This window comes from Lycium barbarum, chromosome 1 (assembly GCF_019175385.1).
Source record: "Lycium barbarum isolate Lr01 chromosome 1, ASM1917538v2, whole genome shotgun sequence".
Classification (NCBI taxonomy): Eukaryota; Viridiplantae; Streptophyta; class Magnoliopsida; order Solanales; family Solanaceae; genus Lycium; species Lycium barbarum.
The window spans coordinates 169072084-169087887 of record NC_083337.1 but is presented as its reverse complement, the minus strand read 5'-3'; the positions used below and the strand labels follow the sequence as shown (position 1 = coordinate 169087887).

Sequence of the window (15804 nt, the reverse complement as noted above, 5' to 3'; positions counted from 1 at the left end):
ATGAAATGAAATCGCATGTCCAAACGCCTACTAAACACTGAGAAAAAAAAAAAAGTATACCATATGCTAGTACCCCTCATAGCAATTAATGTCGTCAACCAATACAGAGCAAAGGAGGAGGAGGAAGAAAAGCGAAGCAGAAAGTTTGAAGTTTGTCAAATCAATTACGAGTTATACAATTTTAAAAATTAAATAGTATAACTTAAATAATATGGTGAAAACAGACTAAAATGTGTCCAATGACCTATTAAGCCCTACTCTATGGGTTGGGCTACGAAGAAATTGGGCCACGCGATCCATTGTTTCAGTAGCCCTAATTAGTTTCATGATTACCGACAGTCCCAAACAAATCACCATTCTCAAATTATCGTAATTTTCTTTGACAAGAAATCTTTATTTAGAAGGGGTATGATTATTTTACCTTTCATTTGAATAATTAATTTTATCTTTGAACTCTTAAAATTATGAATAATTTGAGATAATTATATTTAAAATCACTTTGAAATGAATAAAACAGAATGTCGGTAATTAGAAAAACCCTGAGACAAATACGACGTGTAATTAACTACTGATTCATAAATGCACTCCACAAGTAGATCTAAGAGGTGGGACGGGACCCACACTCAACTCCTCCACCGTAATATGCGCGTATCTTGTTCACTCGCCAGTTGCCTCTCTCCAATTTCTCCATTTCCTCTCCCATAGACCGTAGTGTGAAATAATAATCACACACACTCATAACAAAATAAAATAAATAAGAAAGTGAAAGCAATATATCACAAAATGGCTCTCCGGAGCTCCCGTTCCGGCACCGGGATTAGGCTAACATTTAAACTATTTGCGTATTTTGTGAGTGTGTCAGTTTTCGTTTTGGTAGCTCTCTCTTTTCTCTTCACTTCCTCTTCCGATCTACACGTAGTAAGTATTTCGCAATTTCTCTGTACGTCTTCATTTACTGTCGGTCTCTGTTATTTTTTCTTTCTGATTTCAGTACTCACATTTTCTCTACTTACTAATATCTCAATCTGAAGAATTAAATTATTTACGAATCTGTTCTCACTATGCGTTGATTTACTGCTACGAATCTGTGTATTATTTCTTAGTCACATTTTATCTACTTACTAATATCTCAATCTGGTGAATTTTTCATTGTGAGATTTACTTACTATTTTTCTCATTAAGTGTACGCATTTTATCAAGTTGCTGAGATCTCTATTTGGAGAAATTATTATTGTGATCTCTTCATACTTTACTTAGTATTTCTTTCATATATTTTTAAGTACGCGCATTTTATCAAGTTACTGATATCTAAATCTGGAAACATTTGATTGTGAAACTCTTTTCTCAATACTTTTGTGATTTTTTTCGTACTAAATATGCTCAGTTTTCTCAAGTTATTAGGATCTCAATCTGGAAGCTTTGATTGTGAAATCCTTTTACTTTATCTACTGTCGGTTGGCTTACAAATCTGAGCATTTTTTCTAATTTTTCTTTCTTATTGAGCATTCACATTTTCTCTAGTCACTAATATCTAAAATCTCGAAAATTTATTTTCGTGATCTCTTGATACTTTACTTAGTATTTTTCTTATTAAGCATGCGCATTTTATCAAGTTACTGAGATCTCAATTTGGAGAAGTTATTATTGTGATCTCTTCATACTTTACCTAGTTTTTTTTTTTTTATTCTTATTAAGTATGCACATTTTATCAAGTTACCGAGATCTAAAACTGGAAACATTGATTGTGATTAATTTTTTTGTGAAACTTTTTACTCAATACTTTTGTGATTTTTTGTTACTAAATATGCACATCTTCTCAAGTTATTAGCTTTGATTGTGAAACTATTTTACTCTATGTTCTGTGATTTTTTTGTTAATCTTACTAAGTACACATTTATCCTTAAGTTACTAAGATCTTAATCTAGAAAGATTTAATTGTTTATTATCAGCTCCTAAATTTCAAGTTACTTGTCTGTGCTTAGTGACTCTAGACTTGTTTTTCAGCTTGTGTGATTCCACGAGGTTTTTATTATTTCTGAGTTTTATGTGCCTTAATTGCATAACTTTCCATGGATCTTTCTTTATCTCTTAGTAGCTTGTGTATTGACGGTGTTGAATGTGGTTGAATAGGGACATTCACATGATTTAAATGGAGTTGGATCAGTACGAAGGTCGGTTTTGGCTCTGAAATCTGATCCATTGAAACCGCGGCTTGATCAGGTCAAGAAGCAGGCAGATGATCACCGTTCATTGGCTCTGGCTTATGCTTCCTATGCTCGGAAGCTGAAGCTCGAGAATTCAAAACTTGTTCGAGTTTTTGCTGAGTTATCGAGGAACTTTACAGATCTGATTTCAAAACCTTCCTACCGCACACTATTTGACTCAGATGGGAACACTATGAATGAGTCGGTGCTTAGGCAGTTTGAGAAGGAGGTGAAGGAAAGGATTAAAGTCACGCGACAAGTTGTTGCTGAGGCGAAAGAGTCATTTGATAATCAATTAAAGATTCAGAAGCTGAAAGATACAATATTTGCTGTCAATGAGCAGCTAACGAAGGCGAAGAAGCAAGGTGCTTTCTCGAGCTTGATTGCTGCCAAGTCTATCCCGAAGAGCGTGCATTGTTTGGCAATGAGGTTAATGGATGAGCGAATCACACATCCGGATAAGTATACAGATGATGGGAAGCCTACTCCACCAGAATATGAGGATCCTAGCCTTTATCATTATGCAATTTTCTCTGACAATGTGCTTGCTGCTTCAGTTGTGGTGAATTCGGCAGTTAAAAACTCGAAAGACCCATCGAAGCATGTGTTTCACGTGGTGACTGATAAAATGAATCTTGGGGCTATGCAAGTTATGTTCAAGATGAAAGAATATAATGGGGCTTTTATCGAAGTGAAGGCGGTCGAGGATTATAAGTTCCTGAATTCTTCTTATGTTCCAGTACTTAAACAGCTTGAATCTGCAAAGCTTCAGCAGTTTTACTTTGAGAACAAGCTCGAGAATGCAACAAAGGATACAACTAATATGAAATTCAGGAACCCGAAATATCTCTCAATATTGAACCACATTAGATTCTATTTACCAGAATTGTACCCCAAGTTGCACAGGATATTGTTCTTGGACGATGATATAGTTGTTCAGAGGGATTTGACAGGTCTATGGAAGATAGATATGGATGGTAAGGTGAATGGAGCTGTGGAGACATGTTTTGGTTCATTTCATCGTTATGCACAATACATGAATTTCTCTCATCCTTTGATCAAGGAGAAGTTCAACCCCAAAGCGTGCGCATGGGCTTATGGAATGAACTTCTTTGACTTGGATGCTTGGAGGAGGGAGAAGCTCACTGAGGAATACCATTATTGGCAGACTCTGGTAAGATATACTCCCTCCATTTCATTTTATGTGGCAATTTTCGACTGGGTATGAAGTTCAAAAAAGAAAGGAAGACTTCTAACTTGTGGTCTTAAACCTGCCATAATAGTTATTGTTGCTATAAAAGCATATCATTAAGAGTAAAATGGGAAGTTCAAAATTCAATTGTTTCAAAATATATAAGGGTGTCTTTCTTTTCAAAACATACTATGGAGCAAAAAGTGTGCCATTAAATGGAACAGAGCATGAGTAGTTATTTTTATTCCAAAAATGTTAGCTTACAACTTTACATGGGTAGTTCTGGGTGTGTTTGGTATGCAGGTAAACATTTTCCAAGAAAGTGTTTTTCAATTTTCTCATGTTTGGTTGGTCAAAATTTTTGGAGAACATTTTTTCTAGGAAAATAAGATCCTTAAACTGATGGAAATGATTTCTCCAATAGAAGTAGGAAAAACAAGTTCCCCAAGTGACATTCCACATCGATTGTCTCCTCCCAACCCTTCAACACAGTCCACCCCTACCCCCACCTCGGAACTCCAATAGTGTTTGCTAGATTATACACAAATGCTTTAGGGATAATATTTTCTGTCTATGTACCAAGCACAAGAAAATAGGTACGAAAATCACTTATTTTTGAGGAAAACATTTTCCAAGCCGAACACACCCGTTGTGTTGCATGTAATTAAGCACGGATCTGCCTTTTTGATCTATAACAAAAATCATAGGTCTCTCTCTCTCTCTCTCTCTCTGTTTGTCTGTGTGTGTGTGTGTGTACACGCGGGCGAGGGCACGAGCATTTACGGAGGCGTCACATGCATACAAATGAATACGTTTAATTATTTTCTATCTACTGTTTCTTCATATCTGGACCTGCTATGTTTTGAGCTCTTCGCAAACTTTGTCCAGTAGTTATAGCTGCGATCTGAAGAGGTTATTAAGCATGGTGTGTAGCTTCTGGTAGATTAACTTAGTAGCAGATACTAGCTTGTGCAGCTGTTTCCAGTAAAGCAATATTTCCAACTTCTAAAGTGTCATGCTGCACTACATTTTAATAAAATAGACTTGTACAGTTTGAATTGTAAGTTTATACTATTTTAACTAATGGAGCATCTAATCTTTTGCAGAACGAAAACCGGACCTTATGGAAATTGGGTACACTGCCTCCAGGTTTAATCACATTTTACTCCACAACAAAGCCACTGGACAAATCTTGGCATGTTTTAGGGCTTGGCTATAATCCAAGCATCAGTATGGAAGAGATCAATAATGCCGCAGTTGTCCACTTTAATGGGAATATGAAACCATGGCTTGATATTGCGATGAACCAATTTCGGCCTCTTTGGACAAAGTATGTGGATTATGAAAATGAGTACGTGCAGGCGTGTAATTTCGGTTTTTAAATATACGAGTTCAGGTGGATGTTTGCTTGATGGGTTTAACAAGCTATTCCTGCAAGTAGGCTGACTTGTTGCTGCTCTCTCCCACGGAAAATAGTGCTCATTTTCTATGCCGTAGGTGGTATTTGTCTATCCAAGTCTTCGTTATTTTCTCCAGCAGTAGTTTAGCTTTAGTTTTCAATTGTCTATACGGTGTTTAATACTTTTATGGACCAGAAGTAAAAATAATATATCAACTTCTATTTATTCGAAAGGCTACTGTCAGAGTTTAGATATTGGCAATTTTTGGGCAGTAATGTATTTCAGAATTCGTGATTAAGCAACATATTTTCTGGTATTTAATTTCGTCACTTTGGTGTAGGTCAGTTGTGATTTCCTTTTGAATATGGGACGCATTTCAAGTTGTTAACGCATATATTTAGTTTCCTATTAGACAACCATTTTGTTTGCAACTGAACTCTCGTTAACAATAAATACATAACTGCTGAGAATTTGCAGGCTAATTCCTAGAGGCTGTCGGCTTTAGGTGTCTTCTGCCAGATGCTTATGAAGTCATCGATCAGTAAGTGTGTTGTTATTGGTGCAAGTGAGACCACTTTAATTGACTCTTAGGCCTATATATTTGTTAAGTTGTTCCGAAGTCCAAACTACTTTGAACTGTTTTTACTTGAGGCGGTCTATTGGAAACAGCCTCTCTATCTCCAAGGTAGGGGCAGTCTACTTACACTCTACCCTCCCAGACCCACCTTGTGGAATTACATTGGGTATGTTGTTGTATCTTTGGTAAGTTGTACAAGATTCTGATGGATATGTTGCTGTAAACCAACAAAATTTTGTTACATCCATTATGAACTGGTACTAAAATTGGGACCAGCACAATGGCCAGATTTTAAGAGTCAACAGTTTGGCTCGCTTAATATGAGCGGCCTAGCGGTCGGTGGATTAAAAGCTTTAAGATTAAAAACGATAGTTATTTTCTCCGCATTTGATTAAAAGCCTATTGCCTATGCAGCTATGCTGATGGAGCACCCAGTGTAGTCAAGCTGCAGAAGCATACTCGGACACCAGGTTTAAAGTAAAATAAAAACAATTTCTTGCGACACTGATGAAAGGCGTCAACCGAATAGACAAGTTATTCTGTCTGATCACGTAAGTCATTAAAAGATAACGGCTAAAAAAATAAATTTCCACCATTACCACAAGTAACAAAGCCCCCACAACAATAATTCAATACAAAAAGGCCAACGAATGAAGAGATAATCTCTTCCTAGGGGTTCCAACACCCGTATGCTACACAAAGAAATCTCCTAAAAAATCCATTCCTACCTCACCTATCCGATTAACCGGGAAAAGAAAAAAAACTAGAAAAATTAGCAAATAGAGCTCTTTGGGAAACATCATGGCTCCTGACAAAATTTCTTTCCACCTCAACAATAAATCATTTTAAATGTCAATTTAAATAACAGTACTAAGCTACTACTCTTCAAGCTGTAGCAGAATAGCGAGGTGCCGGGGTTTTGGCTGTTCCATTAGGCATCTCAACACCACCATTCCCTCGCCCCACCTCCATTGTCAGCTTGCCGATATCCTTCACCTCCACCACGGTTTGATGACCCCCCACGATTGCCACCCCTGTTGTTGAACTCATTTCTTCCATTGAAATCATCTCGACCATAGCCCCTACCGCCTCCATAGTTTCCTCGCCCTCTTCCTCCATCATTCCTGAATCCACCACCCCTTCCAGATTGAAATCTACCTCTGGTGTTACCTGCAACAGATAAGACATTTAGAATCACTGAAAAAGTAATAATATTTTGATTCTGAAGATCCATATTGAGAAGCAAGGTTGCAAAGGCAGACTACCCACTCACTCCATTATCTGCTTCGATTAAATCCATTTTCCCTTTATGTACATAAAAACCCAAAACAAAGACGGAAACATTGACGGCCCACTAAACATGCCACTTCGGCTTCCTCTTTTCAACAATGTGAAAAAATGACATAATATTCTCCTTAATCAGAATATATGCAGTAATTAAAGAAACATGTCTTTCACTACACCCACAATACGTTGAATACGCAATTATTTAAATTTTTCCTGTTGGCTATGCATCTCAGTCAATCTAATCACTTCGAAGGACATCATTAAACTTACCTCGAGATTTGGTAGACCTCTTTTCCTCAACCACCGCTTGCCGTCCACCAATTAGAACTGGAGAAGCCTGAAGCAAAGGAAGCCCAAAAGTAAGCTGAGCAGGTGCAAAGAGACACATTGGATGAGGAATCACACAAGCGGAGAGAAATAACATGCATCATAGCATAAATGGTAATACCATACCAACATGACCAAAAGCGCATTTTTACTAATACACTACTTGCTTCTGAGACCTACCACATGAAATCTTCCAAACCAGATTTAACAATTTTTCCCTCTTAAAGTAGTTTCATCTTTTTTATAACCAAGAAATCCTTCTGGAGCCAACCCTTTGGGCCAACTGCAGCCTCCGAAACTCGGGGATGATGGGTACACCCCTCTACCTTTCTTCACTTAAATATTGGACTTAGTTCGCTTGGCACAAGGATCGAACTTGTGACAGATTAGTTCGCTTGGCACAAGGATCGAACTTGTGACAGAAGACACAAATACCTCTAACGGTAATTTCTATCCCCTTGAACTGCGGAACGGAATTTAAAGTAGTTGTAGGCAACAACTTGGAATGCATAGTATAGCAACATGTCAAATGTACTCTTCTACCCTCAAGTCTGTTTTATAACAACTCGTGTCAAATTACAAAAGGGGAAGTATATCATCTAGTTTCTAAATCTACAGACGTGTCAATCTCTTCTGGAGATGACAAAAAAGGAAAATAGTGCCAAACAAAATGCAACGGAGAAAGTATTATATTTGCAGAACTGGCCAAGGTGAGAATAAGAATTATTAACGAAGACCTAATGCGATTGACCATATTAACCATGCCCTTACTAAATGATTAGGGGTCCCAAAGTAGACCCAGAAAAGTGTAAGCCGCCACATGTCGGTGGGTTGTGCAAGAACATGTAGTTTACTTGGACAGTACCAAATTTGACACACAAACATGTAACCCATCTGAATTTTTACAGGTTAGACAAGGAATATATTCACTGATCGGCGGCACATAACAACCCGCACAAAAGTTCAGATCAAATAGGGATACCTTAATAGCCCATATTAACCCGTAAAGAACTACCCAAATAAACCTAATGACATAAATTTCTTTTCAACTGAGGGTCTAGTGAAAATATTACATGGCATTGAATTACAAATCCAGTGGCAAGATGACTCGATTACAATGACAGAGACAGTAAACCTGGGGTTAAAAAGTATTGACACGATTTCAATATTTGATGAAGGTGGACACAATTTCACTATTTAATCAAGACCTTAAACGAACAGTACTTCCCTCAATCCAGTGCCATCAATTTGCTGAAGGTGGATAATGAGGGAACAGACTTACGCGGACGGACTAGTCCACTAAGCAAAATAACCGGCAGTCTCCTTGTTATGGGAGAGTGAAGGATAGAGGTGGATCCAGGATTTAGATTTTGTGGGTTCAATCTTAAGAATTTTAGTATTGAACTCATTATATTTTAAAAGTTATGGGTTCATATCTACTATATATACTATGTTAATAATTTTTTACACATAAATTTATACTCCGTGTCGAAAGTTGGGGATTCAATTGAACCCCCACTTAATAGGTTAGATCCGTCCCTGGTGAAGGGAGAAGCTTTGGGATATATGAAGCAGGTCAATTGTATAACTGCACATCAAAAAAACAAAACAAAAAAACAAAAAAAAAAACAAAAACGGTTTCCAGTTGGAATTGGGCTATGAAGTATGAACCATTGTCCAGTCCATCATAACCCAAACAAATTTCAAAGAGGTGGGGTTATGACGCGTTCAAGGAGTCAACCTATTTTAACAATTCCAAATCTGATCCAACCCACTCATTTGACAGCTCATATAAGATTAACATTCATACCATTTTCCAGCATGATAGATAAAATATATTTTCATAAAAACGGCTTGAACTGTCTTATTTGTAGATTAGGAAGAACAAAATGAACCAAATTGAATTAATCAAGATTCCCACTTTAAGAACGTATGCATCATCTTGAGAAGAAGCTTCTTCATAGCAAGACTAATGAGGAAACCGAACTAGAAAGAACTTCCATTGAAATCGAAAAACAACATGGAATCCCCAGCAATTTTAACCGAATAACATAGTAAACCCTAAGCCTTTCCATAGTTTTCACCTTACTATATACAGGAGGCAGTATTATTCTCAGAAGTAGAGTCAATTCGAAGAACGATACATTTCACAGAAGGTCCATTACCAGTATATTCTATACTAGGTTAAGACGTTGCATAAATGGATCAACTATACATTGACAGGGTAATCATTTCGTCCTGCCATCAATTGAAAGAGAATTGTTTTAAGATTCAGTATTCCTCTTCCACAAATACTAGTAAAGCAGTATGATGCTTTCACACAGCTACCATGCAACGATAAACTATGTTAGAATAAATTACCAAGTCATTATTGCCAAAGAGATGGATACTTGAAACATCAAACAATAAATTGTAAATTAAAAGACATTGAAAAAATATCTACGATTAATTAGCCTGTTTGGATGGGCTTATGCCTATAAGCTGCAAACAGCTTATAAGCTAAAAAAAAATAAGTTGGGGTAGTCCAACTTATTTTTTTTTTTTTGGCTTATAAGCTGCTTTAGATAAGCTAAGTCAAATGGGCCCAATTATTTTTTTGAGCTTATTTTAAGCACAAAATGACTTTAAGCTGGCCAGCCAAACACTCAAAAAAACTGAAAACAGCTTATAAGCAACTTATAAGCCAATCCAAACGGGCTCAATATCCAGTTTTCGAATCAACAAGAAGTTCAACTTCAAAGAAAGAAGGGCATAAAGATGGTCAGTGATTTCTTATGCATTTCACATAATAGTTCAACTTGATGAAAGAAATTTTAGCAACTATTCCTCTCGATTTCATCCACTCCAGCCTATAATACACGACATGCATGAGGGGTAAAGTCGTAAAAATGAGATACCTCAATTGCTTTTTGCACAGCACTTTCCACTTCAAATTCCACAAATCCAAAAGTAAATCCCCGTTGCTGTCATAAACCAATTTATTGATTAAAGAACCCACTAATGCAAAGGAGGAACTTGTAGCAAAAGAAGGCACACATTCTCAGCTTTTTCTCTAATAGTCTAATTAGCAGCAAAATAGCACAAACAGACATACCCTGTTACTTCTGACTTGAATTCCCTCATTTTTTATAGGCCCAAACTTCTTGAACTCATCTGCAAGTTGGGCCACAGTTGCACTCATAGGCAAGCCTTTTATATAGATTGAGTAGCCATCAGCTGCTGGAGGCAGTTTAACAAACACAAGAATGAGAATGAGAAATCAACACAAATTATAGTGAAATAAAAACTAAATGGATGAATAAACTAGAAGCAAACTCTGCAGTTGCATGCCTTCTTGATCATTTATGTTATCAACAGTATCTGAGTTGGAAACTGGGACATCAGTTGCTGTCGCAGCAGGTTGTTTCACTTGGTCAACCCTCTTTGCAATAGGCTTCCTTGGAGCAGGTGCTGGAGCTGGAGAGAAGGTAGCAGTACTTTCCTTGAGATGCTTGACCTGAAACAAATTACAATGTTTCTTAACTAAAAAAGCTTCAATAGACCTTCTCTTTCCTCAAATCATCTTCGCCACAGACCAATACAGAACAACTAGACTTGGCAAATGATAATCTGTCTAAGCTTTCGGCAGCATATAATAGTATAGAGGTACTAGTGTTGCTAGCCAACCCCTTGAAAGCATTCACTAAGAAGAATATGCTTCTAGTTATTTGTTGCCCGTGGCACTTACAATTGAAGCATATGACATCTTAGGAACATCCCCAGTTTTGGTTTCAGATTCAACTGCCACTTCAGAGGCATCTTGGACTTCATCGACAACCTCAGACACAGGCACTTCCTCTTCAACAATAGGCACATCACCATTCTCGGGTGGATTGTAAACTTCTCCCACATCAGCTTCTTCCACTGGCGGTGTGCTTTGCTCAGGTATGTGATTCTGCTGTGTTGGAGGTGGATCTGCAACAACTAGCAAAAAAAAATACTTCGTCAGTAGCTAATTAGGGTATTGCCAAAAGAACCAGTCAATTGTTTCAATTACTTTGCTCTGGCGTGACAGGAGCCACAACATCAGTTACTGGAACCTGGACTGTCTCATGCTGACCGACGATCTCTACGTATCGGAACATATCATTCAAGACAAAGTACCCTCTATCTTGCGGTGCTAGGAAGAAAGTTTGACAGAAATTTCGGATCAAGTTGTCTTTCCCAGTCAAATATCCAGTCACAAGCGCATGCACCCCGCCATTAAAGGATTCCTGGGCATCCACAGACTTAATCTCTGCTCTGAAGTCTCCATAGTTAAGTGAGAGTATCTTATCATTTATTGCCTGTGTTTGACATCAAACAAAAGAACATTAGCAACTCTAGCATCGTTAATTCAAGTGATCGCTAGAGAAAACAAGACAGAGCATCAGAAAGTGATAAATCTATCTCCCTGTTATACCTAATGATGAGCCTCAAGGTTGACCAGTTTTAAAGTTCATTCAAAGACAATTGTATCTTCTCCAAACCACACCCAAATACCTGCATAAAACATTCAAGTACGTCCAACATCTCTACAGCTAACAAAGCCCATAAGTATGACTTTTAGCTCTACATTATTCTACTTAAAAACTAAGGTCGATATAGAACATGCTCTCTCAACTAAGACCATTATTCCAGTTTTTAGCTTTTCAATATATGTGCAAAGCCAAATTAAGACATTTAGTTTGAGACAGAGAGAAATAACCATTTTATCCATAGAAATGTGTGGGTATTAGTTAGAAAAATGTGTTCTTTTACATGGGACCACCTAACACTGATTATAATTAATGAAATTTCTTCTAAAAGATGTGATCTTTACCTGCAGCAATAAAAATCAATTCAACAGTTTTTAAATCTCTTGTTCCTCGTCTACTCAATCAACTACCCCTCAATTCTTACAGAATTTCCTAGCAGCCAATAAGAAATGAAGAAGCCACAATAGTAACTCAAACTTAATCAACATAGGAGGGAAGGGAATAAGACAGCATATGATAGGAGGGAAGGGAATAACACAGCATATGAGAAGCATAGTTCACTTGCACTTACTTGCATTGTCGTAGTGATGCCCATGGATCCATCATCTTCAGGGCGTCCAAGCTTGCTTATATCCTGGTAAAACCTAAATACGAGCCCAGGCGAATGGTGCAATATATGATAGTATTGCTGCACAAATGCATTTGCAACCTATACAAACAAAACATATCAAACTCAATGACTATCCACAGCAAGACAACCAATTAAATGAAAACAAAAGCAAGCATAAATTAGCCGAGGAAAATAAAATCTGGAAACAGAATGATATATATACGCACAACTTGAGCAGAAACTGGTGTTGCTGATTGAGCAGAAACTGGTGTTGCTGATGCTACTGCTGCTTCAGCCGCCATCGTCAACCGAACTCCTATTTAAGGCCCTAAATAAACAATTAACCAGAAAAAAAAACTAAGTTTGCGATCTCTTTTTAACAAACATCTCTACATCACATATAAAGACGAATATAAGCACGTTAAAAAAAGTTACCTTCTCAAAAAAAAAAAACATGTTAAAAAGATGAACTTTACTAAAAATTGGAGTTCATGTACGGAAAATAAATGAGATTAACTCCTATCTAAGGCTCTAAATACAAAATTAACCAAAAAAAAAATCTCAAAAATCCTAAATTCGTGATCTCTTATGAACAAATATCTCCCTACATCACATATAAAGACGAATATAAACACGTTAAAAAAAATGAACTTTACTAAAAATTGGAGTTCATGTACGGAAAATGAATGAGATTAACTCCTATCTAAGGCCCTAATTACAAAATTAACCAAAAAAAGGCTCAAAAAACTGAAGTTCATGATCTCTTATGAACAAATATCTCTACATCACATAAAAAAAAGGATAAATATAAACATATGAAAATTGAACTGTACTTAGAAATTGGAGTTCATGTACGGAAAACGAATGAGATTAACTCCTATCTAAAGCTCTAAATACAAAATTAACCCCCCCCCCTCCAAAAAAAAAAAAACTAAGCTCGTGATCTTATTAATAAACACATGAACAATTGAACTGTACGAAAAACCAATGAGATTCACTCCTATCTAACGCTCTAAATACAAAATTAACCATAAAAAAAGCTCAAAACAAAAAGAAACTAAGTTCGTGATCTTATGAGCAAATATCTCTACATCACATATAAATACGAATATAAACACGTGAAAGAAAAAAAAAAAGGAACTGTATTAAAAATTGGAGTTAATTTACGGAGAAAAAAAGATGAACATTTGTACCTGGATTTGTTTCGGATCAGGAAAATGGAAGAGAAAAGTTTGGTGCTTGAGCTTCTCTCTCTATGGATGTTAAGTGTTGCTAGGGTTTTGCTGTAGAGAGAGAGAGAGTGGTGGATCTCGAGAAAGAGGGAAAAGGAGAGACGAGGCTTCCACACTGGAATTTATACGGGATATCTGGTGACTCGTGAGATATTAAACTTGGGTATATTTATTTACACCAAATAAGTACACTACTTATTAATCATTCATTAAATGAAGTAGTAACAAGTATAATACTACTATTAAGAAGGACCGGTTGATGCTCTTTTTCGTCGTTTGTTGTGGACCCCCATAAAAAAAAAATTGGGCCTCATATTAAATAGGCTCATAAAAAAAAAATTGTGGGCCCTATATATATTAAACAACAATTAATATTAAAAAAAAATTGTGCGCCCCATATTAAACACCATCCAGTATTTAAAAAAAAAAAAAAAAGGACTCAGATTAACAAAATCAAGCAATATTGAAAAAAAAAAGTGAATCTCATATTTAAAAAATAAACAATGTTAAAAAAAATGTGGGCCCATATTAAACACCATGTGTATTCGTAGCAAACAGTAATATAATAAAGTTTTAAATACGGAACACAAACTACAATGTTATATTAATCGTGTTTTGAACATAGTATCCCATATTGACAAAATCAAGCAATATATAAAAAAAAATGAATCCCATATTAAAAAAATAAACAATGTCAAAAAAAAAAGTGCAGACTTTGTATTCTTAGCAAACACTAATATAATAAAGTTTTAGATATGGAGCACAAATTACAATGTTACATCAATCGTGTTTGGAATATAATATATATAAAAAAAAAAAAAAAATGGGCCCCATATTAAACAGGCCCATAAAAAAACAAAATTGTAAAAAAAAATATTGTGGGCCCCATATATATTAAACAACAACTAATATTAAAAAAAATTGTGGGCCCCATATTAAACACCATCCAGTATTAAAAAAAAAATGGAACCCACCACATCCAAACTCACGGGAAAAAAAAATTGAACCTCATATTAACAAAATCAAGCAATATTAAAAAAAAGTGAATCGCATATTAAAAAAACAAACAATGTTAAAAACAATTGTGGGCCCCATATTAAACACCGTGCGTATTCGTAGCAAACACTAATATAATAAAATTTTAAATACGGAACACAAACTACAATGTTATATTAATCGTGTTTTGAACATAGTATCCCATATTGACAAAATCAAGCAATATATAAAAAAATAAACAATGTCAAAAAAAAAGTGCAGACTTTGTATTCTTAGCAAACACTAATATAATAAAGTTTTAGATACGGAGCACAAATTACAATGTTATATCAATCGTGTTTTGAACATAGTATATATATATATATATATATATATATATATATATATATATATATATATATATATGCATAAAAATAGTGCAAACTAATAATGTCCAAAAGGGTGGGTCCCATACTAAACGACACCAAGCAATATAAAAAATAAAAAATAAAAAAATAAGAAACTATATAAAGCATGGGTTTAGAACCATGCTTCATCGTCCGTTGTCCCTTAAAAAAAAAGGTGGGCCCCATACTAAATAACACCAAGTAATAAAAAATAAAAAATAAAAAGTGGAACTCGCCACATCCAAACTCACAGGAAAAAAAAAGTGGTCCCCATATTAACAGAATCAAGCAATATTAAAAAAAATGTGAATCCCATATTAATAAAACAAACAATGTTAAAAAACAAATGCTTAGAAAATCAAACAATTAAATCAATAATGATGAACTCATTGCCACATGCGTATCAACCCATTAGTGAGAGCAAATGAAATTATTGTACAGCAACATACTTAAAATACTTATATATTAAAATAAGATAGAATCTAATTACTTTTTCATTTTTTCCTTACTCTAATAAATGTGAAAAGAGATTAATGTCATAAAAGAAAAAATAATATTAAATGGAGATCAAATAATTAATAAGCTAAATTAGTGAAATTATAATTCTAATTGACGTTTCCTTAAAAAAACGTGTAAAAAACAATATGACAAGTAAAATGAGTTAAACAAAAAATATTTACTAAAAATTAAAAAATAGAAGTTCTTCGTGGCCCCATATTAAACACCAACCAGTATTAAAAAAAATGTGGAACCCACCACATCCAAACTCACGGGAAAAAAAAAAACGGACCCCATATTAACAGAATCAAGCAATATTAAAAAAATGAATCCCATATTAAAAAAAAAAATAGTGTTAAAAAAAAGTGCTTAGAAAATCAAACAATTAAATCAATAATGATGAACTCATTGCCACATGCGTATCAACCCATTAGTGAGAGCAAATGAAATTATTGTATAGCCGTGTTATAACCCGTGTTTTCACACGTTTGAAAAAAATTCGATAAATAATGGATTCTTGAGATATGAGGTCAAATTTGATATTTTGTTGAACATAGGAGTTATGCATGAAAGAATAGAGTCATAAAAGTGTGGGACAA

At 35.4% G+C, this 15804-nt stretch overlaps 2 protein-coding genes across 4 annotated transcripts; one reads left to right on the top strand and one right to left on the bottom strand.

Annotated features, from left to right (window-relative positions):
• Positions 1–653: 653 nt before the first annotated feature.
• LOC132607111 (galacturonosyltransferase 8) lies at positions 654–5112 on the top strand. The gene is made up of 3 exons (XM_060320937.1): positions 654–918; positions 2131–3378; positions 4503–5112. Exons 1-3 carry the CDS (start codon positions 784–786, stop codon positions 4776–4778), a joined length of 1659 nt encoding a protein of 552 aa, XP_060176920.1. The 5' UTR covers positions 654–783; the 3' UTR covers positions 4779–5112.
• Positions 5113–5940: 828 nt separating this feature from the next.
• LOC132607091 (nuclear transport factor 2) lies at positions 5941–13457 on the bottom strand. Of its 3 annotated transcripts, none has more exons than XM_060320926.1 (10): positions 13287–13457; positions 12321–12421; positions 12055–12192; positions 11024–11312; positions 10715–10941; positions 10318–10483; positions 10082–10206; positions 9885–9950; positions 6931–6997; positions 5941–6543 (listed from the first exon to the last, which is right to left on the bottom strand). In XM_060320926.1, exons 2-10 carry the CDS (start codon positions 12393–12395, stop codon positions 6314–6316), a joined length of 1383 nt encoding a protein of 460 aa, XP_060176909.1. In that variant the 5' UTR covers positions 12396–12421; positions 13287–13457; the 3' UTR covers positions 5941–6313. The 3 variants fall into 3 exon arrangements, with proteins under 3 accessions (XP_060176909.1, XP_060176892.1, XP_060176901.1); XM_060320909.1 differs by having other exon boundaries at positions 10715–10950; positions 13287–13454; XM_060320918.1 differs by having other exon boundaries at positions 10082–10203; positions 10715–10950; positions 13287–13454.
• Between the last annotated feature and the right edge of the window lie 2347 nt (positions 13458–15804).